At 48.0% G+C, this 25906-nt stretch overlaps 3 protein-coding genes across 3 annotated transcripts; 1 reads left to right on the top strand and 2 right to left on the bottom strand.

The window, feature by feature from the left end:
- The first annotated feature begins 886 nt into the window (after positions 1-886).
- LOC112898322 lies at positions 887-5022 on the top strand. Its single transcript, XM_025966667.1, has 4 exons — positions 887-917; positions 1218-1870; positions 1933-2323; positions 4958-5022. Exons 1-4 carry the CDS (start codon positions 887-889, stop codon positions 5020-5022), a joined length of 1140 nt encoding a protein of 379 aa, XP_025822452.1.
- Positions 5023-7394: 2372 nt separating this feature from the next.
- Positions 7395-13561, bottom strand: LOC112897338 (chloride channel protein CLC-f). Its single transcript, XM_025965615.1, has 9 exons — positions 13037-13561; positions 11643-12045; positions 11197-11391; positions 10005-10459; positions 9828-9932; positions 9513-9743; positions 9187-9405; positions 8859-9091; positions 7395-7795 (listed from the first exon to the last, which is right to left on the bottom strand). Exons 1-9 carry the CDS (start codon positions 13361-13363, stop codon positions 7723-7725), a joined length of 2241 nt encoding a protein of 746 aa, XP_025821400.1. The 5' UTR covers positions 13364-13561; the 3' UTR covers positions 7395-7722.
- A 1056-nt stretch (positions 13562-14617) lies between these two features.
- On the bottom strand, positions 14618-18182 carry LOC112897312. The gene is made up of 2 exons (XM_025965592.1): positions 17996-18182; positions 14618-17766 (listed from the first exon to the last, which is right to left on the bottom strand). Exon 2 carries the CDS (start codon positions 17696-17698, stop codon positions 14696-14698), a length of 3003 nt encoding a protein of 1000 aa, XP_025821377.1. The 5' UTR covers positions 17699-17766; positions 17996-18182; the 3' UTR covers positions 14618-14695.
- Between the last annotated feature and the right edge of the window lie 7724 nt (positions 18183-25906).

The following is a 25906-nucleotide window of genomic DNA, read 5'->3' as shown; positions in this document are numbered from 1 at the left end:
TGGATCTAATGCTTTTTTAAGAAGAGCGAGAGAGCTAGTGCCAAATGGTAGCTTCTTTCTCTGCCCCTAATAATGTAGTAATGTGTACTGACCCGCTGTTTTCACCGTGAGCGTATATCAAGAAGTTGACGCAAGTCTAGTTAAACTTTTCTTTAAAACGAATAGTTAAACTTTGAAGAACACGAAAATGGAGAAAACTCACACGATTTGATCCGAATACAAGTACAGAAGCAATTTCGAAACACAAATGAGTTTCGAAAACTCAGGGAGGCTAAAGCCTAAATGCCTACTCGCTCCGTTTTAAAAGTAGATTATTTTGGTAAATCTAGATGTATAATTTTTTCTATACATCTAGATATTATCTAGGTGTACAGCAAAATTTATATATCTAGATTTGTCAAAACGACCTACGTTTTGCAATGGAGGGAGTAATAACTGGGAGGGAGTCAGGTTTGAATCCCTTCCTCTTCCCGTTATATACAAGTACAAAAGCAATTTCGAAATACAAATGAGTTTTGAAAACTCAGGGAGGCCAAAGCCTAAATGTCAACTCGCTCTGTTCCAAAATATAGATTGTTTTGGTAAATTTACATATATAATTTTTTCTATGCATCTAGATATTATCCAGGTGCATAGTAAAATCTATATATTTAGATTTATCAAAACAACTGCTTTTTGCAATGGAGTGAGTAATAACCGGAAGGCAGTCAGGTTTGAATTCCTTCCTCTTCCCGTGCTTTGTCGCGTACCGACCGGCTGCTCCCGTGTAACGCACCAGCTGCCGTCTGAGCCGGTTCGGCCAGCCTTTGAAGTGTGTCCTCTCTCGGTCTCTCCTCCTCCGCCGGCCCGGTCGGGTGCGGTGGACGGCGAATGATCCGGTATAGCAATGGCCAATTGGCCGCAGCTCGCCGGGCACCGTTGCTATACCGGGAAGAGGAAGGAATTCAAACCTGCCTGCCTCCCAGTTCCAGAGCCCTGACAAAAAGTTCCTCACCGGGCCGACGGCCACCAGCCCCCACACGCAGACACCGGGACGAAATGGAACCGGAACCCCAGCCACGCCGAGGAGCTTGATGGGACTCTGCCTCCAGCGGAGGCACCAGCAAAACCCTCGCGCCGCCGCCGCCGCTGCCGGGGCGCTCACCGCTTCGCCGCCACTCGCCGCTAGCCCGACCAAAGCCCACTTTCTCCCCACGCGGCGCCACACACCACCGCAGACGCCGCCGCCGGCCCCACCCCGCCACCCCCGCCGACGTCGCCGTGGGTCATCCTCGGCAGCATCCCGCGCGTCGTCCAGGGCGGTGCCGACGTGTCGCTGGCGCTCGCCGCGCCCCCGCGCGTCTCGCGCCTGGCCGTCTCCCCGCGGGTGTTCCCGGACCGCCCCACGCCGCAGAGCTTCCCGTTCGTACCCGCCGAGGACGCCACGGGGCTGCTCCTCCTCTCGGCCATCCTCGACGCCCCGCTCACCCGCGTCGAGAGCCCCGACCGCGAGTCGCTCCGCTGGGTGGACTCCGACCCGCGCTACTTCGTCCTCGACGCCGCCACGGGGACCGCGCTCCGCCTCCCGGACCCGGGCCCCGAGGAGCCCATCGAGCACCAGGGGCTCCTCGGCGTCCTCGCCTGCCCCGGCGGCGGCGGCCGCTACGTGGTCTCCGAGCTCCTGCCCATCATCGGCAGCCACCACGCCGAGCTCCGCTGCTACTACTCCGACGCCGGCGAGTGGGTCAACAAGTGCCTGCACTACCCGCTCCCGCCGCGCCCGCTGGCTCCGCTCCGCACGCTCGCACACCTCGGCAGGCTCTGGTGGGCCGACTACTCCTGGGGAATCATCACCGCCAACCCCTTCGCCGACCACCCCGTGCTCGGCTTCGTCCCGCTCCCCCCCGGGGCTGCGTGCTCAAGGACAGGGAGGCCTGTGGTGTGCTCGACTAGTTCCGCTACGTCGGGGTCAGCGCCGGCAACATGTGCTTCGTCGACACCTACCGCCTCGGCGGCGACCCCACCAAGGTCACCGTCTGGACCCTGCCCGACCCGTACGCCACGGAGTGGACGCTGGAGCACGAGGCCACCTTCGCCGACATCTGGGCCGACGACACCTACGAGGCCACTGGCCTCCCCAAGAAGGTCCCCGTGCTCGCGCTCATCCACCCCTATAACCCCGCCGTCGTCTACTTCTTCCTGGAGGGCCACCTCTTCGCCGTCGACGTGCCCGCCCGCAAGGTTGTCGAGTGCGACCGCTACCATGTGGTGGCACCTCCCCGCGACTACGGCATCGCCAACCGATTCGTCCGCGCTTGGGAGCTGCCGCCATCGATCTCCTCTGGTACGTATCAGTACCATGCCAAGTTCATAGCTTGATCGATGCAGTCGACGTTCATAGCTTCATGCTTAAAATTTACATGTCTGCAAAATTCTCTTTGCATTCGTGCGTGTGGAAGTTCAGTTGTTGTGCACTTGATGGACCGCTAGCCTCTCACTGCTGCTGCATTCACTTATTGATCTCACATATATTCTTTTACTATGCATGACTTGATTGATGCCCTCGCCAGTTTCGTTGTAGATGTTTCATACCTACATTTGCTCTGAAGTCTGAACTTGTTTTTTGTTGCTAGCAGTTAGCCAGTTATATATCTTGCACACACAGTAGTTAATCATGGCTATCCATATAATGTTAATCATTATGATTGACACACCAGAACCCCAGATCTGCAAAATGTGGCTTGTGTTGTGTTCTGACAATTATTGATTGATTTTCCTTGAAGAGCTGAGGCAGATGTCGATTACTCGATTTATTGTGCTGCCCTGTATGGTTTTGTGTATAAACTGTGCTGGCATATTTTCTTTCGAAATTTGATGCTTAGTATAATTGTTTGTAGGATATGCATACATACTTTCGCTATGTGCTTTGCATGTGAACATATTTGATCTAGACTAATTTCTTGGTCACAAGTTGAGACTTGATTAGTGTAGAATACGTGTATTATAGTCTACCACTGTGTTATGCATGTAAAACTAGTAATGTTTAACTCCTACTTATATGAGTTAACATCCTAGTTCATTAGACAGCCAATGCATCTTCCTACACACATTTGCTCTGAACTTTTTTATGTTGCTAGCAGTGACATATCTTGCACATGTAGTAAATCACTGTTATTTATATAATGTCTAATCATTATGATTGGCGCACCAGAAACCCAGATGTGCAAAATGTGGCTTGTGTTGTGCTCTGACAAGTATTGACAATTATTGTTTGATTTTCCTTGAAGAGCTGGGGAATTGGCCGACCGACATCAGCCCGTCTGAACAACCGAAACACCGCAATCCCAGCCAATGCCTGGGGATTACGACTTGGTTGGCAACATCAGGCTGTCCAGGGAGGCATTCATGGTTCGTTGGACCGGCTGATCGAGGAGCAAGGGCCTGCAGTATGATTCCCTAGGCGATCTCATCTTGACTCACACATGCTTGATTTCAGTTGCTCCACATACTAACACTGGAATCAAGCCATGGTATGAGGTGACACATTTTGTGGGGGATATGGTATGCTCTGTGCTGGTGGCATGTTTTGGGTGACGGGCAGGCATGCTCGTTGCTGTATGTTCATCGGATGGCATGCTGTTGGAACACTATCTGTGTGACTATATGATGTATGGTATGATCGATCCCTTGTTTGGTGGAGCACTGCTCGATCATCAGTTTGTGTGACCTGGATTTATGCTTTGATCTCAGTGACTTAAACCACAATGCTATGCTTGTGCCTAATTGCATTTGTTGTTTCATGCTTCTATTTTTTTTGGCCCGAGCTGAACTAACTAGAATGAGATGGAAGCCCATTATTCGGTTTGAATGTCCAATGTTGAGCAGTTGCCAGTGTGCTTGGTCCTTCAACCGGCTTGCTAGATCTTGTTTTGTGAAGTGATGAGCATCGGCCGGTTGTGGAGCGAGGGGGTTGGCTCGGAGCCTTGGATGATCTGCTGTCGCTGACAACTGAATCGAAACCCAGGCCGACCCCCGCCATTGCCTCACCCCACTGCGAGCTGCGCGCCGCCACCTGCATTGCCTCGCCTCCGCGGCTCCGCCAATCCGCCGCCGCCGCGGCGCTCGACCAACACCCTTCTCGCCTCGGCTGCACTCGCCGCGGACGCGGCCGCAACGTCGCGTGAAGGGGCCAGCTCCCTTTGCCGCTGTTGAATCGAGCCATCGAGGCTGAGCAGTCCGACCGTCATCGCCTCCCCCACGCGACCCGCGACATCCCCCGACACGCTACCTCCGAGTCGTCGAAGACGGAGGAGGAGGGGGCGCGGCGGGGAGATCCTACGGGGAGCCCGGGAGAATAGATAGTGCGCACGCAAAAGATGGACCATTTTGCAAATAATTAGGACCCGAGATAGGGGGTTATGTGAAAAACATCGGATCGCGATTAATAGTCGCGATCCGATTTAGGGAGTTTTTTGCAAATGTTTGGATCACGTTTAATAATCGCGATCCAAATTAGTGGGTTTCATGTAAATATTTGGATCAAGAATAGGGGTCATTTTGCAAAATAATCTGCACCCCGCCGGGTCCGTCTCACCGGCGCCGGCGCCGGTCAACCACACCCGTCCGTTGAGGCAACACCGCATCGACTCCATTCCCCCTCCATTGCCGGTTTCATCGCCTCCTCCGTGCTCCATCAACACCCTACTCTCTCACGGCGATTCGGCAACCGTAAGTATCTCGAGCAATCCAGTTTGTTGGAGATACTTGTTCGCCGTCATCGGAACGCGCGCTACGCATTCATCCCCTTTCGCGTGCTTCTGCAGCGACGGACGAGGTGATTGGGCTAGTCTCCGATAAACAGGTGGTGATGCATTGATGCTTGCTTGCTTCGTCTTTTGCTCTCTAGGTTGCGAGGACAGTGAGATTGCCTGGTTCGGATTGAACAATTGGGATTTTCTTATGTGCTGGTGTGTTGCAGGATGTGGCGGCACAGAGTTTGCAAGGGGAAATGGCGTGCAGGTGGTTGTGCTCCGTGAGTTATAGGCCGTGCTGGAGAGGCTGTCGACGGCCGCTGATGAGTGCTCTGAGGTTGGTTGTTTTGACCTGAGGCTGGGTTTTCCATCTTGCAGGTTCATGTTTCATGTATGTTGTGTGTTGGTGTTGCATTTCTGAAATTCTTACTGAGAAAAAGGTCACAATTTGGGCCCTTCATCAGTTCATCCTTTCAGAGTTTCAGTGGTGACCTTTCATTCTTTCAGTTTCAGTTGTGTTTGCAAACTATATGCACAAGCACTCCTGGTTGAGAATGGTCTAAACTTCTTGTTTACCTTGCATACCATGTTCTGAAGCTGTCAGTGAAGTTGACTGGTAAGGTACTTCACAGCATTTAACAGTTTATGAACTTCTGAGAACTTTTGTTATGCTTCAGTGTCAAGTTTTTTCAGAGCTCTATACAACTTGTTCTCACCCATTTCTATATGTAAACTTGGCAAATATTGCTGCGATGTTTGGATGACCGGTTATTGGTTTTTGTTTTCTTATCCCATAATGGGATATCTCAAATTTCATCACCGAAGCAGCGAAGTTACAAAGTTTTAACACCACCGAGTAAGAGTACAACTAATAATTTGGGGTTCAACCAACTGGGTACTACTAACACAGGATTGCACCATACTGAGTTTAACTACTAGTTAACAGCAACACACAGGGTTGTTCGTTTTTGCTATCCTGGTGTATGTGAATGTGATTAAGGTTCGCGTTTGACTTCTGACCAAAAGCCACTGTATACTGTACCTGTTTATTTTATACTTTGCTACTCCGAATGTACCAATTTTCTCTTCTGCAAGAAAGCCCTGTCTAGTATCAAGATTGTATTTCTTGACATATGCAATCAATCTGAACTCCTGTTTATGTCTAGATTTTTATAAGGAACTCAGAGGGTAGATTCTTAAACTTTTTTCTTATTGAGCTGGTTCAGGCGTATCAAAGATCAATCCTGAATATCCACCCTTCTTTACTCAAAGAATTCAGAGGCAAGGTTTATTATGAAGATGCATAAAACAGTCATTGCATATTTTTCTCAAACACCTTTTTTTCCTCGAACACCAGCAGCTAGTGCATCTGGAGCAAGGTACATTACAATCTGTAAATGGCCGTTATTATTTTAGAGTAAAGTGACATCTTCAAGTTACCTCCAATAGTCCAATTTATATGTTTCACACTTTAATGGAATATTTGTGTAAATGTTATACAACGTATGATTAAGCTGGGGCTTTTTATTGTGCATTGATACTAAATCACTTATTCTATTTAACTTGTAGAAGAATTTATTCTTTTAATTTGATCATAATTCCCTAATAAAATTTGTAAGCACTCAGTACCTACTGTGCACTTTGTTGATGAGCATAATGACACAGGGAGAACTCTAACCTCTAACCCAAAGAATTTGTGCCTATGTTAGCCTATGAGGTAATATAGAACATTTATATGGTGCATGATGATGGATATCCTGATTGCTTAGTACTTAACAGAGGTTGGTGTTATCTATATTCTATAGACTAATATCTGAATTGAACATTTCAGGAGCATCATGTTTATGTTGAGGCAGTTTCTTCCCTTGTGTGATGACCAACTTTTGTGGCGTGAAGATGATGTTCCTCTTATCAGAAGCCATACAAATCCGGATGAGTACACCTAGTTCATTATACTGTTCAATCGACTGCTGAACACTAGGAAATGAGGCTTGTAGAACTGATACTGATTGGGAAAAAATAACATGTTTATACTCTTATAACAAAAACACAATGCCTTCTCTTCAACTATAATTTATTGTTCTATGCCTTAACTAGACAAGAGCAGAACTTCATGGAGCTTCTCCCTTCCCTTAGTGCAGTTGCACTTGGTCGTGTTTTTGTTTCTTTTTGGAAGAAATGGTGTAAATTCATTTGGAGCTTCTCCCTTCTTCCTCCCTTGTTCCTGCTGGCTGCTGCTACTCTTGGACCATACGATTCCTTCACGTTCACACCTCAGCTCCACTCAAAATCTATTGTATCTACTGGCGATTACCGAGCGTTAATTCAGGGCTGCTAACATGGCCCTTGTGGACCTGTCAAATTGCACCGCCTGCAGCGCTGCCATGGCCCAGCGCTTCAGTTTGAACTCTGAACATGGATTAAGCTTTGCTGTTGCGTTGATCCAACTAAGGCTTCGTTCGGCAGCGGCCAGACCAGGTTTCGATCCTGGCCAGAACACTCCGGTTTTCAATACAGGCTGCTCCGTTCCACCCGGAACGGCCCCGAAAACGGCCCGTTCCGAAAAAACCGAACGACACCTAAAAGTCTAGAGTCTGGAACTAAAACCAGCTTAAAATGTGCAGATTTTTGCTACAGATGTGACAGTTCAAGGACAGTATAAGGTCATTCGATTGTGTTACATAGATGTGACAGCGGTTCCGGTACATTTACCATGTCAGAACTTCAGCACCACACAACGCAAGCTGAAAACAGCACATCGCACACATCACCTCTTATATATATATATATGATGAATCGCCTTTTAGCCTCTTATATATGTGTTTGATACAAGAAGCATGCCCTTGGCAGACTCCATGAGACTTTACACTTGACGAGGGGACTCCTTAATGGAAGTGTTTCTAAGTTAAACCCTAGTTTTGTTGGAGTGTCACTTTACGTATCTCGTATTTCCTTCGCTACAAGGTACAATCAAAACTTCAGTTCCACGTGCTCAGTGCCCATTGACTGTTGTCTGCTGGAAATTCTCTCTCTGGTATATTGCCTTCCACCGCTCAAGCTCTTCCCTGAAAATGGATAACAGCACAAACATTTGCATCAGACTATTTTCTTCAGTAGCAGGAAGAATGTCAGTAAATTCAGTTTCCCTCTCACAGAAGCCACCAGTTATGGTAAAATGTTTCTACAATTAGGCTCTTGAGAGCTCGAGATGACTGTTCACACTAGAGTTCTAGAAACTTTTGGGTCTAGAAAATTGAGCGTGAGCAACTCTAGCTTCTGCATCTCAAGTTTTAATTGAAGAAAACAAACTGCAAGCATTTCTAAGAATTTTGGTGCATCTAGTGATAAGTGATGTGGTCTAGGGGTTACATTGGGGCCTTGAAAAATGGGTGTGGGAAAACCAAAACCCGACTGGTTCCGGTTTCTCATCCAGTCGCTGGCAGTTTTCCAAGCGCTGGTTCAGCGATGTCAATTATTATTGTTATATCACAGTAATAAAAGCAAACAGGAAATGTCCAAATACCCCCAAAACGTGTTTTTTTACCGCAGGTTCTGTAAAAACACAACATAAACCCCAAGGCATAAAAAATATGACAAGATTACATATACTCCCTCCGTTTTTAATTACAAAGTGTATTTTGTTTCGTTAGAATAAAGCTTTGACCAAAAATTAATCTGTTAGTATTTTAATTTATGTGATTACAGTTTGCTGGTTCTATGACTAAACTCCATTTAGAACTAGCAAGGGGCAAATGCAATTTCCTAAGGAATTTTTTATCACAAAGCTTAAAATAGAAAGGGTTATAATACAATGTCCTAAAGAACATGATGCAACAGTATCGAGGACACATATCATCTCTCTATGGATAAGAATATGTTGTGCAATAGGTGTTGAGAGAAGTAAATATTTGCACTCATATTGGCAGCAGCTGAGCTATGTGGGTTCCTGGATGGTATAAGATGAAAAAGGACTCATACAGTACTTTTGTGGGAATTTTGTCCTAAAGCAGTTAAGCTACTCATATTAGGTATAGTCTCAATCACATCTTATAAGATCTCAAAGGAAGATACAATCACAGGAGTAACTCAGATACTCAAAGAAGAAACATAAGTGGGGAAAAGGATCACCTCAAGCACCATCCTATTGAATCATAATGAAGAAGACCAAGGACCTTACGCCTTCCATCATTTCTTCGACCAGCACCCCGTTTGACCACTGGAAGTTGCTTAATTCCTTTAACTTCCATTAGCACCTTAGCAGTGCTCAGGTCTGTATCAGGAAAGCAGGTTACTAGTCCTCTTTCGTTGCCATGGAACTGAAAACCTCGAGTGAGACATGACGAGACAGGAGAAGAATTTTCCTGCGAAGTTGCCAAGTAAATGCATATATTATCAACTTAGAGAGTAATAGCAGCTAGGACTCAGACTGTGGACTTGATATGGGCAGTTCACATACATCCAAGGTAGATGAATTTTCCCCAGTACTATGAGAATTTTCGCTTGGTTCATATCCTTTACGACGAATATCACCTAATGTTACAATTCCCTCGAGAAAATCTTCATTATCTACAACAAGAACACAACTTTGCTGCTTCTCTTGCATAAGCCTTGTTGTCTCCTTGATGGTGAATGCAGACGTGACCTTCACATAATGCTTTGACATTGCTTGCGATACCTGGAAGAGTGATTGTTAGTAAAAACAAATTGTGAGTATTGCAGATGTATTAAATTTAACTTTCTACAAACAACTTTCATGAAAAAATAACTTCAATTATCATCAACCTTTAAGTCATCTAGAAGCATCTCCTCATTGTTACTACCATAGTTGTACGGATCCACATCAAGAATTGCGAGTTCAACATCATCCCTATCTTGTCGCCTCCAATCTGTCTCATTCCTATCAGCAGGAGGTAATAGTGAAGAATAACCATGTCGAGGAGATGTTGCCTCACTATCTTTGCTACCAGATTGATTTACAACAGAGGGGACCCATATTGCTAAACCAACAGCTCCCTGTCAATCAATGCAACAATTACATTGGACATGTTAATTAAATTATATGAAATATAGCAAAACAGAAAATGCATTTGATACTACCATCAGAGGAAGTAGAATTCTGTAATCCTTGGTCAATTCAAAGAGCAGTAGCACAGATGTCAATGGGACGGAACAAACTGAAGCCAGCGTAGCAGCCATTCCCACCTAAATCGAGTTGAAGTTAGTACACCCTTGGAATTCACAAACTTTAAAGTGTGACTAAAATAGAAAACTTACTAGCGCATAAGCTTGAGGATGTGCAACAGCAGTGTTACCCGGAATGGCAGAGTTTATTAATTCTGCTGCTGAGCCTCCAAACACAGCACCAACAGCAGCGCCAATCATCAAACTTGGAGCATAAAGGCCACCAACAAGACCAGAACCTTTGCAAAGTGCAGTTGCTACAACTTTTGCAGCAGCTAATTGAGCTAAGAGCCAGATTCCAGGGGCAGAAGCACTTTTACCAGTATGTAAAATCTCATCAACATTAGTGAAACCCCAATACAAAATTCCAGGGTACCTTAGTGCTATTAAACCTGCTCCAAGACCACCTAAAGCAGGACATACTACAGCAGGGAGGCCAAACTTTTTCCTTATCAAGTCAAAAGTCTTGGTGAACCAAACAACCAACTGCCTGAATGCCACACTCACAACTCCACAAAGCATGCCTAGAATAAGGTACAGTGGCAACTCTGCAGAATATAATCTTAGTCAGCTTTATGTTTAAACAAAGGAAAATTAACAGTTAAAAATGTTGGAAATATTGCCACAAAGTACTGCAAATACCGAGCCCTAAATGGTAAAAATAATGACAGCTCCTAACAATAGAATTGTAGATAGTTCTAACAAGGAGATGAGCTGCATTACCATGAACCTGTCACATTTGATTATTATTAAAAGACTACATAAGGGCATTGCATCTATCTGTTTTTCTCCTGGGAAAGCAATTAACACCAACAAGAGAAAGAAGACCCGTTCCAGTTCAAACCATAAGCATATAGGAAGATTAAAGGCTCAGATAAAGCTGGATGGGACACTAAGGCCTAGATGAGGAAGTAAAAGCTTTATTTGGATTCCCAGGTTTTAAAAGAGGGAATATTGAATTCTAGACAGGCTACTCGAGGAAAATATAAAAGTTGCAGACTACACATGGGAGAATATAATAAATCTGCCAACGGAAACATAAGATGCCATACCAACAAACAATAAAAGGTCATATGATGATTTAAAATCGGAACAAAAAAAAATTGATTGCAGATATTCACTCACATAGATGTATGTGCTGTGCATCACAAAAATATAGAAGATGGAAATTGTAACCAAAAGTCAGGTGAAACCAAAATGCAATGCATGCTTCCCTAAATTTTGGAAGTAACTAAAAAACAACTACCTTATTAACACCAAAAATGGTCAGAATAAGGTAAAATACCAGCAGCAGATTTTAGTTCATACGTCGGGACAATAAACGCTGCCTTTTCCCCTAGCAAAACATTGGACACAGTTGATGATATAACTGATGCCAATATAATCATGGCAGTAGTAAATGGTGGTGAGTTCTCTGCTTGAAGTGGCCTCAATACTGTTTCGATAGCAAAAAAGCATCCAGCAACTGCTGCATTAAAACCTAAAGGAAGACATAGTAACGAAAGTCAGGGGAGGATATAAGACAGGAAACTCAGTAGCATGACGGTTACAAAAATTATGGTTCTATTCTGATTAAATAAAAGATTTTAATATCATAAAAATATTTCATGTTTCTTGTCAGACAAATTGGGCAGTATCTTGGCAAGCTGAAAGAAAACTGAAAATGCACCCATTCAATTTTTAATTCAACAAATCTGTATCGCGAATTGAATAGATAATTAATCAAAATACCTGAAGCGATTCCAGCAGCCGATCCAGCTGCGACAAGAGCAATCCTCCGTTCCCTGTTGTTCTCCATCATTTCAGCACACCCATTTGCACAAGATTTGCCAATATCAACACTAGGTCCTTCTGGCCCCAGTGAACACCCCGTTCCTAAAGTAATGGCGGCTTGGATGGCCTTGATTGTGGGAAAGATCGCGGCCATAGGATCAATACCTTCCCTTTGAGATGATAATGATTGCTTTATCTGCTCAAAGATCTCCAATAATCCATGCATCATCCCAACAACTACTCCACCAGTCACTGGAATCAACAAAATCCTATGCCAAGTATCGGCCAGCCTCTGAAGACGGAGCCAAGCAGCACCCTCTGTGGGTGTGCCTGCCCATGCCCATTCATGTATAACATGTACCTGAAAAAGTCAAGCAGGCACTTCTGAGACAGAGTGGCAAACATTCAGAACGGTTCAAATAAGAACTTTGGATTAATTAAAAAATGCATAGGCAAACTAGATTTAATTCCTCTCAATAATGACTATGCCTTCTTGCAAAGCAAATATATAATATTTCCCTTTTCATTTGGATATAGTTGAATAAAACACATGGCGCAACTGATGTGAAAATCGATTGCTGACAGTCAGTGGATCAAAGATCACAGTAAGAGAGTAAACAACTGAGTAGAATGACCTTGATTTTGTATAATAATAAAGCAACACAAAATGGAATGTTATCACCAAGATAACACCCCAAATAACAGAAGTGACCCAAAAATGAGAATCATGTTAACTAAGACACTGGTAGCACTCACTAGTAAAAAAACAACAGAACGAGCCACCTTTCCATAGAGTTAGCTTAATTTCAACCAGGTATCCACCTAATCAATCCAGTAAAACTAAGATCTATATGATCCATCACAGCAAAAAACAATACACAGGAAACACAAGACGTTCACAAAAATCAGCAGCAAGAAGACACTAGGTAGTCAGTAGCTCAAAACAATCACTCATCAGACAAAAATACAATGCAACTCTGCCCGCAAACTCTTAGCATCAGAGGTCATGCAGCAATGCACCACTCAACAAGCGATCAAAATTCTGAAAAGCATGCTACCATCCCATAGCATCAAATTTCACATTCAGGAGACACAAAAATACACTGAAGTTTCTAATGAAGCACCCTAAACAGCACATAGACGTCTCATAACTAACGAATTCTCACGAACCCAGCCGGAAAACTAACTGACATCAGCATACCAGTAGGATTTCTTATATATACATACATCTCACTGAAAAATGGCACCACATGATACTATAACCATAAAAAAAAGGAGGCAATTCACGTATAGCACCAGATGATTTCGTAAAAAAAAAACTAGGCAATTCCCCACGGGGATCTCGTACTCACCCCGCGATTGAACGCCGCGACGCAGATGCCGGTGGCGAGCCCGAGGAGGCACCCGACGAGCAGCAGCGCCCACTCGGGCGGCGCGCCGTCCCCGAGCTCGTCGCTGTCCTCCTCGCCCCTCCTCGGCGAAGCCCCCGCCTCCCCGCCGCTGTGCCCCGCGGCCGCGGCGCCCTCGCCGCCTCGGCTCCGGTTCGAGAGCCGGCGGTCCAGGTTCCGCAGGAGGTCCCGCATGCGGCTCCGCCGCGGGGTCGCGGGCGAGTCCGGGTCCGACGAGGACGGCAGCGCGGCCGCGCCGGCGCGCAGCGGCTCGAGGTCGCTCCCCGCCATGGCGACTGGAGCGGGAGGTGGAGCAGGAGGAGGCCGGGCTAACGGGATCGCATGAGACTGGGTTCGGGGCCTCCCGAGCCCGTGATCTCGCGGCGGATCTGGGGGGGATGTTTCCCGCGCCGGATCTCGTCGGCGGTTGGCGATGGGCGGGAGGGACGCGGAGCGGGGCGGGGGAGGTGGGCGGGCGGTAGGAAGCGGACGAGGAAAGCAAAGCTGGGTGCGCGCGTGTTTTGCAGATTGGCCCCCGTGTATGTTCGTATTCCAAAATATATGCCCCTCCTCGGTTCTGGTTTCTGGTTCTGGTCGCCGATTGGGTTGGGCCGACAAGACGCGCGGCCCGTTGACCCGAGTTGGGCAGGTCTCCACCACAGCCCACTGGGATTTGGGAGTATACAGCGACACGCACTAGCACACAGCACATGCGATTGGGATTCAGAATGGAACTCAGGATCAGGGCATGTCAGAATCGCAGTGGCGGATCGCCAAATCAACGTAGCATACGGCAGCAAAGCCATTGTCGTGGTGCGTGAAGAGCAGGCATGTCGTCTGGTACCTACAGTCGAAGCTCACAAAGCAGTAGGCATGAAAAGATCCTTTGGACTGGACGACGAACAAAAGAGGATGGCCTGTTGCAAATAGCTTCTGCTTTCTCAGTCAAAGCCGTCGCCTTTTCTTTCTCCTTCGTATTCCTTTCGGCGAAAGAATCGTTGGGTGAAATGTCTTCTCTGCGTTGCGCGATCAGACGTCGCCATTTTCCCCGGCAAACCTTGCCTCAAAAGCTGAGCTTGTTAACACAACAAAGCTAGCATCAAGCAACAAGCCAACAGGATGGTTCAATGTTCAGTTTCACCCACTAGCCACTGATGGTGCAGTTACAAAGAAAATCTTGCAGAAAGACGAAAGATTTGGCTGTTTAACATACAGATTTGCCCATAAATGCTAGTTCATAGGAGAAAGTGTTCACTTTCCAGCAACTTTATAGTATGACGAAGCTCTTTGTTCACCAAAACTGTACTCAAGATGACAGAAAGAAGGCCATCTCCATTTCTGAAAGTTTCATCTGGCGAGCTCAATGGTAAGATGAAAATGAAGTCCTACCAAATAGCAAATGGACTGTACTGTACATAACGCCTCCACTTACATATGGCACCTGCGCTAAAATAAGTTACACATGGCATCATGAAGCTTTGCTATTATACTGATGATGGCTAACAAAACTGTAGCTGGTGTCACAGATTCAGAAGTACTGGGACGTGAAAAATTCTGAACCCTTTATAATACAACAGAGGAATGTCACATTACAAGGAGCTTACATGTGTCTTGGACATCATCTCATATCTTACTCCTGTATCTGACCAGCTTCGCCAGTGTCTCCTGGGCAGCTAGCGTCTGGGCATGGCCGTGGCCGAGCATGACGGTCCGGATGCTGATGCAGGTCCTGCACAGCTCCTCGCCGGTGTCGAACAGCCCGCCTCGGAGGAGCAGCTTGGCCCTCGTCTCCAGCAGTGTTGCCTTGAGCAGCGTCACCTCCTGCCAGACAAACTCGTCAATGCGGTGGTTCGGCTGCAGCTTCTTCCTCCAGCACAGCGACCCGCGGTTCCAGTCCTGCATCCGCGACGCATAGGACTTCTCCACCTCCTCGAGGACGTTGGTGCACACCTTGAGCAGCTCCAGAGCTGAACCACATCTTGAGAACGACATGAAGGAGTCGATTGCCAGGGGCAGCGCCGTCTTCTTGATGAAGAGGACCATGTCGACTGCTTTGAGCTGAACGGCAGGTGGTTCAGACTTGAAACCAAACACAAGGAATGCACTAGCCCACAGGTGGTCAGAGTATACTGAGGGGTTTCCAGCTCTCATCACTCCATTCACTGCTGCAGTTGTAGGCGCCAAACCTCCCCTGATCTTACCAAAGAGTTGTGTGATCGGATGGAATTGGATCCAACAACCAGGATGTCGATTTGCCCTTCTTGCCAACCCAAGATTAACAAGCAAGAGCGCCGACTCCACCTCAGCCTTCCGCCCATTTGGAGCTAGGAAGCAATGTGTGCCACATAGAAATGCAGTCTTGAGGGACTCCCCAAACAGGTGCATACCACTGCCTTTCATTGGTAGCTTGCTCGCTGTTGCAGCTAATAGTGTGGATGATACAGGAGCAGGAGCTAACCAAGAACCAGCAATTACCATCCTTGAGGTAAGGCTTCCTCCTTTTGCTCGGTCCATCAATGCGAAACAGAAGACCAAGACCTTTATCAAGAAAGAATTATTACGGCAGAAGCCATCGTCATTGGCACCAATGGGGAACAAATTCTCGCTGAGCGATATTCTCTCAACAGCCTCAAATAGAGTGGAAGGAGCAATCATAAGCTCAGAGAGCAGTGAACCGACAACCCACAGACCAAAGCTCAGCCTGCCTAAACGCTCATCAAACTTCCTGAGAACTTCAGTTTCCTCAGGCGGGTAGTCCTTCTTCCTCTTCCCCTGTATCAAGGCCATTGCATCAATGTACGAGAGCTGTGGTAGCTGCATTGGCTCAAGGTTCATCACACGTGGCAAATGTGTGGTCACAATCACATGCGTTGCTCCAGTATTCCTTGGAATGAAATCATGTAGATCTTTGCCTTCCCACCAATCCCTCTCACTCTCAAGGTTGTCGATTACAAGCAAATAGGGCACATCACGGAAAAGCTCCCGCTTCACCCGCTGGAAAGCATCAAATTCTTGCTCCTCAAAGCTCCTAATCCTACCCCTATCCTTCTCAGCCTCAGCACTGATATCCAATCCCAAATTCATGGATAAATTAAGTATATTCTGCCTCAAATACCGAGCTTCACCTCCAATCCACAGTACCATCTTGTACCGCTGTGAGTACCTGTAAGCAAACTCCAACGCCAGTTCAGTCTTGCCGATGCCTGAAGAACCATTGATGCAGATTACATTGGAACTGTTATAGCCCTTGCTGTTGCACCGAAACCTTGACCTCCTGTGCTTTGACCTTTGCTTTTGGAGGCTTCTGCTTTTACCTGATGACAACTCAATCACTGGGTCAATCCAAGCCTCCAATGTCGGTTCTTTGCATTTGCGCATCTCCAGACTGATGTACCTGGCATTAGATTTCCTCGCAGTATCACTATCCTCGTCAGCAAATCCATCAGATACACCACTTGATCTTTCATTTGTACTGGAAGCCCTTGGGCAATCTTCTTGGATATCCACGGTCGACCCAAAGAGCATGCCTTCGATTTCGCTCAGCTCCTTCTCCCTTCCAACAAAATGCCGGTTGCGTGGAAAAGGCAGGCCTTCAGATGTTTCATTCTCCTTTTCAGCTATATTCTTCCGGCCAAGCTTGGACCGCAGCAGAGTAACTGTCCTCAACACGCAGCTTCTTGAATTGCTCTCATTTGCCTCAAGTTTGAATTCATGGCACCGCATCAGTCCTTCAAATGCTTCCTTCCCCTCCTTATCCTCCAATTTACCATCAAAAAGCCCCGCAATCTCTGAAGGCTCAGTATCGAACAATATAGGTACCAGATTCTTCTTCTGAGCAAAGAATCTGATCTCCTCAAGGCTAAATGGATTGAGGAAACTTGACATGGTGACAACCACAACACCGAATGCAACCGAGCAAATAATCCGATCTGCAACCTCATGGTTCTGCGGGTCCGAGTACTTTGCACGGTCAGCAATGAAAGACGCAATGCCCTGCAGCTCAAGCTCTGATTTGAGCCACTTGCAGAACCTGCCGAGACCGCCATTGCCGTGGTAGCCAATGTACACGTCGCAGCTCCGGAGCTTGGCGTTGGAGGACGGCGATGCCACGGAGCCCCTGGTGAAGGACACTCGCGGCACGGGGAACGAGAACGATACGCGCGGGGGAAGGGCCCCGCCGCCGCCGTCGGAAATCTTGGCCGCGTCGATGCCGCTGGAGTCGTAGCGCTCCGACGGTGGCGTGCGCGGCGCACTGGGCGCGCTGGGAGCGTCGATATCCTCCGAGTGGGACCCGTTGGAGCATGACGCCGGTGACGGCGCCGAGGTGGTGACAACACTGGCGCCGGCGGCCTTGGTTTCTTGGCGCGGCTGAGGCGCCGGCGCCGGCGGCGGCTCAAGAACTCGAGGCGAGATGTACGGGGACTGCAGCGCGGACACGAACGCGGACGACGGCGGTGACGGCGAGTAGAGGTGCGGCGTGATGGAGATGGCCGGCGAGATGGGGCAGGACCGGTCGGAGCCGCTGCCGCATCCGGCGGCGCTGGTCCGGATGGTGAGGGACTTGGTGGCAATGGGGATATCCTTGGGCACATCAAGGAAGCTCGCAGCTTTTTGCTCGTCCTCCATGGCTACCAAATCACAAAGCTCTGGAAGCTTGCTGGAAAGAGCCGCACGATCTGGCGCACCTCATTTCCCTATCAAAGATCGAGCAGAAGGGGAAGAAAATAGCAGAGTTATATTAGAACCAAAAAAAACATCAAATCAAGAAAAGTAGAGAATATACTGCATCTCATTCAGAAAGATACCACAAAAGAACATAGCAATAATCCGCAGCAATCTGCAGATACTGCTCTTGACTAAGAAATCAAAAAATGCGCAAAGGAAACTGAACCTTCAAGAAACAGGTCAAAAGGGGAAACTTACCGAGACAAATGCAGCCTTCAAGAATCCAGCCACATCAGAGCCGATGGTGTTTCCCCTGATGCTTCAAGAACAGAAAAATGGCAGGAGAGCTTGGAGGCTGGAGCTGGATTTGGATTTAAAAACGGGCACGCTGCCTTTCCCACTCAAGCCATTGAATGGGATGGGCGTAACTATCCTCCTGCGGGCGACTGTGACCCTCCCCTGTCCTAGGAGCAAATGAAGGGTGGAGGCCCATTCATGTCAAGCAAAGTACAGCTTCAGTTCAAGGTCTCTTGAGATGACCACCAGCCAGCCCCTTAAAATATTAGCAGAAAAAAATTGGAAACCATATGTGGCATCAAAAGGTGCAAAGGAAATGTGAAGCTACTACTCCTGCTGCTAGGGCTAGTGTCACACACCACCACTGCGAGAAGACCAGCACCATTCCCAATGGACGGAGGCAAGCAGGCAAGCAAGCAGGGAAAGGCCAAAATCTACCCACCAACAGTAGAGCCCAAATGCAGCAAGGCCAAAGCAGTGGCTTCACGCCCCAGGAAGAACCATCCTGTCCGTCCAATTCTGAAGATCAAAACTGTTTGCAAAAATTTGCAACTCAAACCTCGCCAGGATCGGACCAAGCCTGTGTGTTTCGAATCTTGATGCGGCTGTGATTCTCATCTGGAACAGTGCGTGGAAAGGTCGGGTTGGGGCCATTGAATAATGCCCGTCATCTGACCGATTAGGCCCTTGTTTTATGTGCTCTGGGGTGGTGCCTCCCCACTGTTTACTTTACGGCGCCCTAAGCTTAGCCAATGCAGCAGTACTAAACTACTACTACTACTGCTGATGCAAATCTGCAATGCAATATTGCAAAGCCATGCCGTTGGGTAAGTAGAACCCTAAAAACCATTGGGACACCGAGCAGGTCTTTCTAGGGCAAACACCGAGCGACGGCGAGAGGAGATCTTGCAGGCAGGCAGCGGTAGACCGGAAGAGGACACGAGATAATAATGCTGGTGAGAGGGGCAGAGCCACTGAGGCAGAGCATGGCCTTGTTTTGCCTGGAAATCCGTGCTCCCGGGGCAGATGACCAGATGGGGTAGTAGACCCGTCCAACAGCGGCCTGCGCTACATGCTGCTCTCTGGCCACTGGCCTCTGCGCTTGCATTCAAATCCAATGCTGGTGTGTACTACCTTCTCGGCAAGCACTGAAACAAGACCTCTCTCTCCCCCCCCCCCTAGACACAAGTGATACTCTCTCTCTCTCCTCACACACTAGTGGGTGACTGGGTGTACACTGATTCTCTCTCTCTCTCTAGCACGTGTTGCGCAGCAGACGTGGCAGGGACTGGCGACTAGGTGGAGACATTGATGATTCGATTCTCTCGTGGCCTTTCCTGGGGAGGATGACTCACATGTTGACCAAGTAGTGATGAGAGAGAGAGGGGGGGGGGGGGGGGTAGTTCAGGGTTTTCCTTTTTCTCCAGTAAACAAAGATGATGGTTAATGGTTTCATGGCTCTAGCGGGCTGGACTCGGATTTAAACTGAGCTTCAAAGCTCGAAGTTGAGACAAAAGTTTGTGTGGATCACTGAGGGTGTGTTTGATTCTGCTTCTGTACCCTGCTTCTGCTGTGAAAAAGTAGAAGTCAGACCAAACAACGTGATTCTGTAACAGCTTTTCCCACCGCAACCTGCTTCCACAGGTGGAAATCGCGAAGCAGCCGCCGACCTGCTTCTGCTGCGTTGGGGACGATCGGAAGCTGCTAAAATTACCCATTGCCACTCGTTACAAACGTACCGATTTGTTTCTTTTTCCTTATCCCTTCATTCTTTTCCCCTTCTCCACCCCGACGCCGCCACTGCCCGGTGCTGCCCCTTCCCCAGGCGGCGCCCCCCTCCCCCGGCGTGGTCCCGCCCCGGCGCCACCCTCCCTCCCGCGCTGCCCCGCCCCCGGCGCCGCCCTCCCCACGGCCGCGGCCCCGCCCCAGGCGCCGTCCTCTCCCCCGCGCGGCCCCGCCCCCGGCGCCCCCCCCTCGGCGCTGCCCCGCCCCCGGCGCCGCCCTCCCCCCCCCCCGGCGCGGCTCCGCCCCAGGCGCCGCCCTCTCCCCCGCGCGGCACCCCCCGGCGCCCCCCCCCCGGCGCTATTGGCCTCAGAGAAGATCGTTTTTGGCCTCATTTCAAAGGTGTTATTGGTGCTATAGATGGTTCTCATGTTCAGGTCGTAGTTCCCAATGATGAGGTGGTTAACCACACATGTCGACATGGATATACATCACAGAACATACTTGCAATATGTGACTTTGATATGAGATTCACATTTGCAGTTGCCGGATGGTCGGGTTCAGCACATGACACAAGAATCCTTAATCATGCATTGTCAAATTTTGATTCCTTTTCTGTCCCACCAAAAGGTACAAATATGAGAAAATTTTCTTCTATACATAACACTTTCTATATTAATACTAATTATATTTTTTTTACAGATAAGTATTATCTTGTGGACTCTGGCTATCCCAACAAAATTGGATATCTTGCTCCGTTCAAGGGGAGCACGTACCATCTACCGGAATTTCATCATCGTCGTGGTCGTCCACCGCAAGGAAAGTACGAGATATTCAACTACTTGCACTCGTCCCTTCGTAATGTAATTGAGCATCATTTGGAGTTCTAAAGCAAAAATAGCTTATATTAAAAGCTATGCCACGTTTCTCAACTCAAAAACAAGCAAAAATCATCATAGCTTGTATTGCATTGCACAATTTCATTCGTGATAACCATTTGAGCGATAAAAAGTTTGATAGATGTGATGCAAATGAGGAGTACATGCTTCGAGCGGCACATGCAACAGCAGCAGCAGCACAACAAGGTGATGAGGTAGAGGGACATAATGAGGTTACCATGAACAGTATCCGTGAGATGATAGCTGATGGTTTGGTCAGTCAATAAGTAGCATAGAGGTATGTCTCATATTTTAGTTATTTTATTTGAACTTTAAATTAGTCACTGACAAGTCATGTAAATCGAACAACCTATGTACTGTGATTATTTTGAGTATAAATATAGTATATCAGGGTTTCAAAGGTATTACAACAGCTTTCTCAAAGCAGGATGAACCAAACGACTTTCGGTTTTTTCACAGCTATCAGCTCACAGCAGCTTTTTGTACAGCAAAAAGTTGACAACAGCTTTTTCACAGCCCACAGCTAAGCCAAACACACTCTGAACACATGACAGGACTGTTTAGCACTTAGCGAACAATTCTCTTTTGTTCACTCTCAGGGAGTAAATCAAACATGGATAAAGTTCGTATACTCCGCTCTGCATTTCAAGAAGTACATAAGCATAGGTCTCGTGCCATTCATGAGTGCGTATTCTTGTTTACATAGGTCATACATAGTTTATTGCAAAAAAACCCTTCAACGCCAAATTGGCTTTTACTCAATAAATAGGTTCACTTCTAATTTTACACTTGTGTTTTCATCATATAATAATCAACCACCTCTCTTAGGGAAATGCCTATACTTCATTTGTTTGCAGATAGACTACCTATGGCATTTGATTCTTGCATTTCCCCTTCTATGATTTTCTTTTTCAGAATGCGTTGTATTTTTTTTGAGAATCCGGTGTGGTCATTGGACCAACCTTTAGAGTATGCTGGTGGCTATTCTTTTTTAATGTATAACAGGTGACCAAAACTCTGCAAGGGTGCGCATGGAAATTTACAGTCACTCAATAGTAAAAACAATTACTGCATTCTTGTCCTATCCGCTCAAGAACATACGGCATGATTATTTACCTGCCACATAAATTGCTTCCCGGTACAAGATGGTACCCCCGGGTAGGAACACCGAAGAAACTGACAGGGAGTGGATCCAAATCAAGGACAGGGGGCATGCTAGTACATTATTAACCGTCAAATCTTGCAAAGCAATTTCAAATTACTGTCCGAGCACTGGTAAATCGGAACAGCTGCAACGTACCACACCGCAAAAGGCTCTTCGTGGACGTGTTTAAATGAAAGGGCCAAAAGGTAATGTGTTTATTGAAAAGTAAATACCGCCTGACAACATATCAGCTCCCATCTCTTAACGGAAACACTAATTTCTTCTTTTTTATAGGACGGAAACACTAATTTCAGCATCACTGATTGGAACCTGCAGCTCCACAATCACACAACGCGTCCATGCCTTCATCTCTGAAGGGGGGCACTAGCTGTTGTCCAATTGTGGAGTTGTGGTTGACATGGCTTGTTGCTCCTGTGCATGACGATAGAGGCAGACCGGCATGGGAGCACACCATGTGTGCATGGCCGCGCTGCCATCCGATGGCAGAAGCATACGGGAATCTAGCATTATTCGGATCGATCAGCCGGACGCAACTGAAATAGTATCTAGTATTTTTCTTCTTCCTTTCTTTTTGAACTGACAAAGAAAATCTAGAAATCTCTTCTGATGCTAGTAATGAAACTGCGCGCGTCCCATCGCACATGCAGGGGGGAGGGAGTCCCATCACACACTCACAGCATCGTCCATCACAGGTGACACAACCAGCTACTCCCAAAGTCCCAGCTAGTCAGCTAGAGTAGGCCATCAAAACGAAAACGCAGCAGCTCCTCCTAATCTCCTAGCTTGTGATCGGTTGGGTGCATAAATCTCTAGCGAGGCTTGTAGAGTGCAGGTTAGGTACGTTTGATTGTCTGATCTGCTCTTTAGCTAAAGCTCCAAAAATGTAAAAGTAGCCCTATAATCTGGTTTCCTGGAATTCCGTTCCGCACTATGCAGGTTGCACAAGCTAAAAAGATATACTTGCCTATCTTAAACCACCAAACCAAACACGACCAAACACGAGCACATTGTATTGATTTAGCCTGATTAAAATTAGCTTAGGTTAGAACTAGCCAGAAACTAATGCAACCAACCAAGCATAACCGTAGTAATCCAGAGCTGGACTGCTCCCATCCCATCCCATAACAAGGCAAGGCAAGGCAACCAAAAGCAGCAGTAGACGAGAAGGGAAAGGGTAAGCCCATGGAGGAGGAGAGGGCCACGGGCGGTCAGCCCTTTGCAAGTCCAACGACTCCACTCGGATGCCGGTTGCCGGCCGGATGGGTTTGGTTCCAATTCCAACTCCCCGGCCGATCGCTTTGGACACCATCTCAATCAAGTTCACGAGAGATCCAGCGGCACCGTTGCAGCAGTAGCAGCACCCTGCCGGTCAAGCTGCCGACATGCCAACCAAACCAACCAACCAGATCAGTAGATCAGGGCACACCGCCGGCCGCATGGACCTCTTTTTGAGGTTCCCGGGGCTGTACGGGGCGGCGCCGGAGAACAAGAACCGGCCGCGCGCGCTGCTTTCTGCGCGTCAATGCCGCCGCCGCTCAGGCTGGGAACGCACGGACGGCGGCAGGGAGGGAGCGGAGCGGACGGGTGGGATCCGGCGAGCAGCCGAGCACTGGCCGCCTGTGGTCGCCTGGGGACCAGGGCGGATGGCCGACGACGGGGCGCGCCGGGTGTCCTCTTGCCGGTGCCCGTGCCTTCCCTGCGCCCCTGCGGCAGGCGGCTGCAACCTGCAGCACCAGGCCAGCAGCGCTCCGTGCCACCTAGCTCCCGTGCATCTTCTCATGGCGCGCGAGCACTTTGATACCGTGCGATCCACTGCCTTAACCTGCTCCGTAAAAAAGAAAAAAATCGTACAGTAAGTCCGTTGCCGCGAGTTAAAGAGCCGAGCTGTACAAGGAGGATCCGTTGCCTGATGCGGCGCGCCGGCGGCGACGGATTTGAAGTTCGAACTCCGCCGCGTAACGCGCTCAGGTTTTTACGGATCCGATCATCAATCCGGCACTGTTGCGGATTCAATCGGTGCACAGGGTTCCGCAACGTCGCCGCGGCTCCCCTTCCTCCCGTCGTTGACGGCGGTGGCCGTTTGCCATGCACATCCAGTCCATGGGCCTCAAACGAGCGCCGCCGTAGCGGCTGGCTGGGCCTTACAGACAGATGGGCTGAAAAGTCCATGGGAAACGAGTAGATGATGGGCTTTACCAGACCAGACCAGAGATAATCCGATCAACTCCCGCCCAAAAAGAAAAACAGAGCATGCTCCTTGAACAAAGCACCACACCGCACGCTACAAACATTTGGAACCTTTGAGAGCCAAGATTAGGGAACCCGAGGTGGATTGGGAATCGCCTCGAACAACAGGCTCGCGCGCCTCGGAATGCGCGGAAAGGGGTCGCCACGTCTGAGCTCGAGGCGGCTCGGCGCAGCTCCGTCTGGGAGGTTGCTTCTGCTCGTCCAGACGTGGCTAGCCCGTGGTTCATTAGCCTAAGCCAATGATTAATCTTAGCTTAACATTCTCCGATCCTCGCGTTTTCGAAATTTCTCGGTGTCTGCGTCTCGTGGGCCGCGGGATTTGTCAGCTTCCGCGCGAGCAAATCCAAGCTCCCTGCACTAGTTTTCGTGATTGGTTCGAGGCCATGTACCGTAGAACAGTTCCTTTTTTCAAAAAAAAGAAGAAGGCCAGAACAGTTCGTTTTTCCATTGCCAGCTCCAACTTCGATCGATTTTTGGTAGCTTCTTGTTAAACTTCCGCGTGAAATTTCGTAGGATACCCGGAAAAAAATTCGTAGGAGAGTTGAAAATGCTACACGTAAAAAAATTGACGCGCTGCGTCGGCGACGGAATAAAAGTAGAGTCAAAGGTTTCCACGTAGGAGGGTGACGGCTTCCAACAACCTCGGGAGATCCTTGGCCGTTGGAGCGGTCACGGACACGGTGGATGGGCGCGGGTACCGGCCCCGTCGACAGGGCCAACAAGGCCCAAGTGCGGCCTCCCGTCCTCTCGCGGCCCGCCATGCTTTTCTTCTCGCGGAGCCCACGGGGTGACTCGGCGCCGGCCGCAATGCCGGCACGTGCAACGGATGCACACCACCCACGTTTCAGGCAGAAACCCCAAGAATGACACTCACAGGTTGTACTGGCGATCAGCTTTGATAACTGACGCAGGAGAGTGATGTCTCCCGGTCAAACACCGCGGATAGATCTTCTTGCATGGTAATCCATCCGGTCAAATAGAGATTACCGAGTTGCGACGCACTGCATATTGTATCGAGTACCTTTGCTTAGCTGTTTCTGAAGAATTAGTATGATACTGTCCTTTTCAAACACAGTTTTACCAAGAAAAGTGTTATGTTAAAATGAAGATGTATGTGTGAGGTGGATGCTTTTTATCATATGAAAGATCCAGCGGAGCTAATTTTTCTCTGGAACCACTGCCATAGGCTGAAATCTTTTGAGTAACCACTTTTGATTTTACGGGGCTTCCACGAACAAATTTTAGGTTTTCCTTCAAGCGTAGGATTCTCGAAATGTTGTTGTCAACAAAAAAAGGAATGGAGTTGCATGAATTCTCCAACCCATGAGTTACTTAGGTTAAGTGTTTGCAAGTTTCATAGGTAAATGAGTTTTAGCGTCTTATACATTCATGAACAGCGGAGAGAAAGGAGAGGATCAGAGTGAAGATGTGTTCGAACAACATGCAAAGAAATTGAAAACATGAGTCGAAGCTCATGTTATAACTCACCCAAACATAAGATAAGAGCTAATTCTATCATATGGAATTCATTTGCACCAATCCTGCCATCCAAAAGGCAATTATATGATTTTATTACTCTGTTTGTTGTCTTCAACGTTCCTTTGCTCCAAAGGAACCCTAAGCTTGCTGGCAGTGAATTCCAAGCGAAAGTCACTTCAGGTAAGTCATCCACCAACTTGGCCCCAAAAACTGAAACATCGTGGAGGCTCACAATCAAGAACGACGACCATTGACTGTTTCAATTTCATACAAACGGACCGTGAGCTCTGTGGACCGTCTTAATTCTTCCAAAATTGGACGCAAATACGATCACAATCTACAGGATCGGAAACCCCACAT

Source organism: Panicum hallii, chromosome 6, assembly GCF_002211085.1.
Source record: "Panicum hallii strain FIL2 chromosome 6, PHallii_v3.1, whole genome shotgun sequence".
NCBI lineage: Eukaryota > Viridiplantae > Streptophyta > Magnoliopsida > Poales > Poaceae > Panicum > Panicum hallii.
This window is presented reverse-complemented; position numbering and strand designations above follow the sequence as displayed.